The sequence below is a fragment of the Stegastes partitus genome, unplaced genomic scaffold (assembly GCF_000690725.1).
Source record: "Stegastes partitus isolate 25-593 unplaced genomic scaffold, Stegastes_partitus-1.0.2 Scaffold673, whole genome shotgun sequence".
NCBI lineage: Eukaryota > Metazoa > Chordata > Actinopteri > Pomacentridae > Stegastes > Stegastes partitus.
Window position 1 is genome coordinate 52,980 of NW_007578404.1, and position 2,513 is coordinate 55,492.

Sequence of the window (2,513 nt, forward strand, 5' to 3'; positions counted from 1 at the left end):
TGTTCTTTTTGTTTTGCTTTTATCTTCTAATTATTGTCTAATCTGATCACACTTGGTTATTTAAATGTCTCACAAAGCACACAAATGCAATCTGCTTCATCCAAGCAGCAGCAGGACTGTTACAAGTGACAGAAACAAGACCATTGTCATCCTGGTGCATTAGATCACCTGCTGCCCCTGTGGGTTTGCAGGCTTTTGTACAAAGCTGATGTGAAAAGACTTTATCACGATGGTAAGCATTCAATTTGATGTTTGCCTGCGGCACTTCCTGACTAATAAAATTACACTGAAGTCAATGAGCTCCGGTGCAGGTGAAATGCACGGTGGATATTGCTTTCCTGTTGAGCACAGGTGGAAGAAAGAAAGAATATTTAAAACGCAACAGATGAACGGCAGGTTGAACCCGAACAGACTGAAAAATAGAACAGATCAATAAATACTCCATCATTTTATATTCCTGTTTTGTGCTTTAAGAAATTATCCTTTTACGTCCAATATCCTGTTTTTTGTTTTGTTTTTTCATTGTCCACATGCTTCTAGTCTTCTTACATTCGTGCGTAAAATGTATGCGTAATTCTCGTTTTAAGGCCAGAGTGCTTATGCCCTGCGTTTAGGTGTGATTATCTCTGGACCATTTATTCAATTTACTGACAGGTGATTGGGGCTCGTGCACGCCCTCCCCAAAAACCCCGAGACATTTTCCTCTTTAATCTAATTGGATGATAAGTGGGTGCGCACTGCTGCGCCCGGAGCCAAAACGCTTGCGCGGCCTTTTTTCTTTGGAGTCTATTCTCGTCACAGCCCCTCGCGGTTTCATCTCAAATCCCATTTGCTATTGTACCTGCCCAATAGCAGAGACCGAGCGTGTTTTAACTCGGATGGCACTTTTATTTCATCATTACAATCCAGCGCAAGTTTGACGCAGTGATCCCTGCGCGCTCACTCTGATCATCCCCAGGAGGAGCTGGACGCAGAATCGAGCTTTTTCTGGTGTTTTTACTTTTTCTTTTCTCTTTCTCTTGTTATTTTTTTTAACACAGGTTACAAAACTAGAAAATCTATTTGAGGTGTTTTTTTTCTCCCCACCTTGACACATTTTGATGGTGATCCATATCGGACAGTAAACCGGTGATGGCAGATTCTGATACGCAAGAGACTCGCCAACCCGCAAAAGACTCACCGTTCTCCATAAAGAACCTGCTGAATATTGAAGACAAACCCACGAAGCCGAAAAACATCCTCGGCTCGTCCAAAGGCGTTTTTGAAGGCAGCTTCTTCTCTCGGTTCGGTGACTTGTCTTTCCCTCGCCTTGAGTTTCCCAGTCAGAGAATTGGACTATCCGCGCAGTATTTGGAGCGAGCGTCTAGCTGGTGGTACCCCTACACGCTCGGGACGCATTTTAGGACCGGAGGTAAATTATTGTTAAGATTGTACGTAAGAGAATCACAGTGTTTTGCTCTTGAAAGACGGATACTGCTTCAGCAGTAAATAAAAAAAAGGCCTTTTGGTTTGTTATGAGTGGACAGTAAGACTAATCATTACAGTTCTCTTTAAAAATGTGTAACCATAAATTAAAAATCAAAATTTTACCTAAAAGAAAACGCACTGTCCATCAATAAACTGAATAACTAGAACGAATTAAAATACATAGTTGTGACTCCATCGTTTAGTGACCTGGGATTGAATTTTAACAACGTAAAAATGCTTCTTTTTTTTCTGCAGGCTCTGAGAAGGTCAACGCGAGGGAAGCTTCACCGGCACCGGACAGGCGCTCCCCGGATCTCCAAAAAAGTGACCAAGATGCCAAAGAGGAGAGCGCCGACGACGACATCGCGCTGGATGAGAGTGACGCGGAAGAGCCAAAGAAAGAAATAGACCAAGAGGACGAGTGGAGAAGGAAAACGGACGAGCTGGACTCCGACAAGAAGCCCTGTCGGAAGAAGAAGACGCGCACAGTGTTTTCCAGGAGTCAGGTCTTCCAGCTGGAATCCACTTTCGACATCAAGCGCTACCTGAGCAGCTCGGAGAGGGCAGGCCTGGCCGCGTCCCTGCACCTGACCGAGACGCAGGTGAAAATCTGGTTTCAGAACCGGAGGAATAAGTGGAAAAGGCAGCTGGCCGCGGAGCTGGAGGCGGCCAACCTGAGCCATGCGGCGGCGCAGAGGATTGTGCGGGTTCCAATACTTTACCACGAAAACGGAGCCTCGGAAAGCAGCGGGGGCCCCGCTACAAACTCACCGGGCAGCCAGTCGCTGCTGGCGTTCCCCCACCACATGTACTATTCCCACCCAGTCCCTCTGCTGAGGCCTGTTTAACGCTGACGGTGGCTTCATGCTCTGTACATATGTTTTTAGCTAAAATAAGAGTGATTCACTGAAAAAATAAAACTTTTGTATATTTTGTAGATTCAACGGACACAATGTTAGGTCATATTATTATTATTATTATTATTATTATTATTATTATTATTATTATTATTATTATTATTATTATTATCATCATTATTATTATTA

The 2,513-nt window shown here is 43.9% G+C and overlaps 1 protein-coding gene across 1 annotated transcript; it reads left to right on the top strand.

Moving 5' to 3' along the window:
• Positions 1-1,131: 1,131 nt before the first annotated feature.
• Positions 1,132-2,315, top strand: hmx3b (H6 family homeobox 3b). Its single transcript, XM_008290435.1, has 2 exons — positions 1,132-1,411; positions 1,723-2,315. Exons 1-2 carry the CDS (start codon positions 1,132-1,134, stop codon positions 2,313-2,315), a joined length of 873 nt encoding a protein of 290 aa, XP_008288657.1.
• The last annotated feature ends 198 nt before the right edge of the window (positions 2,316-2,513 follow it).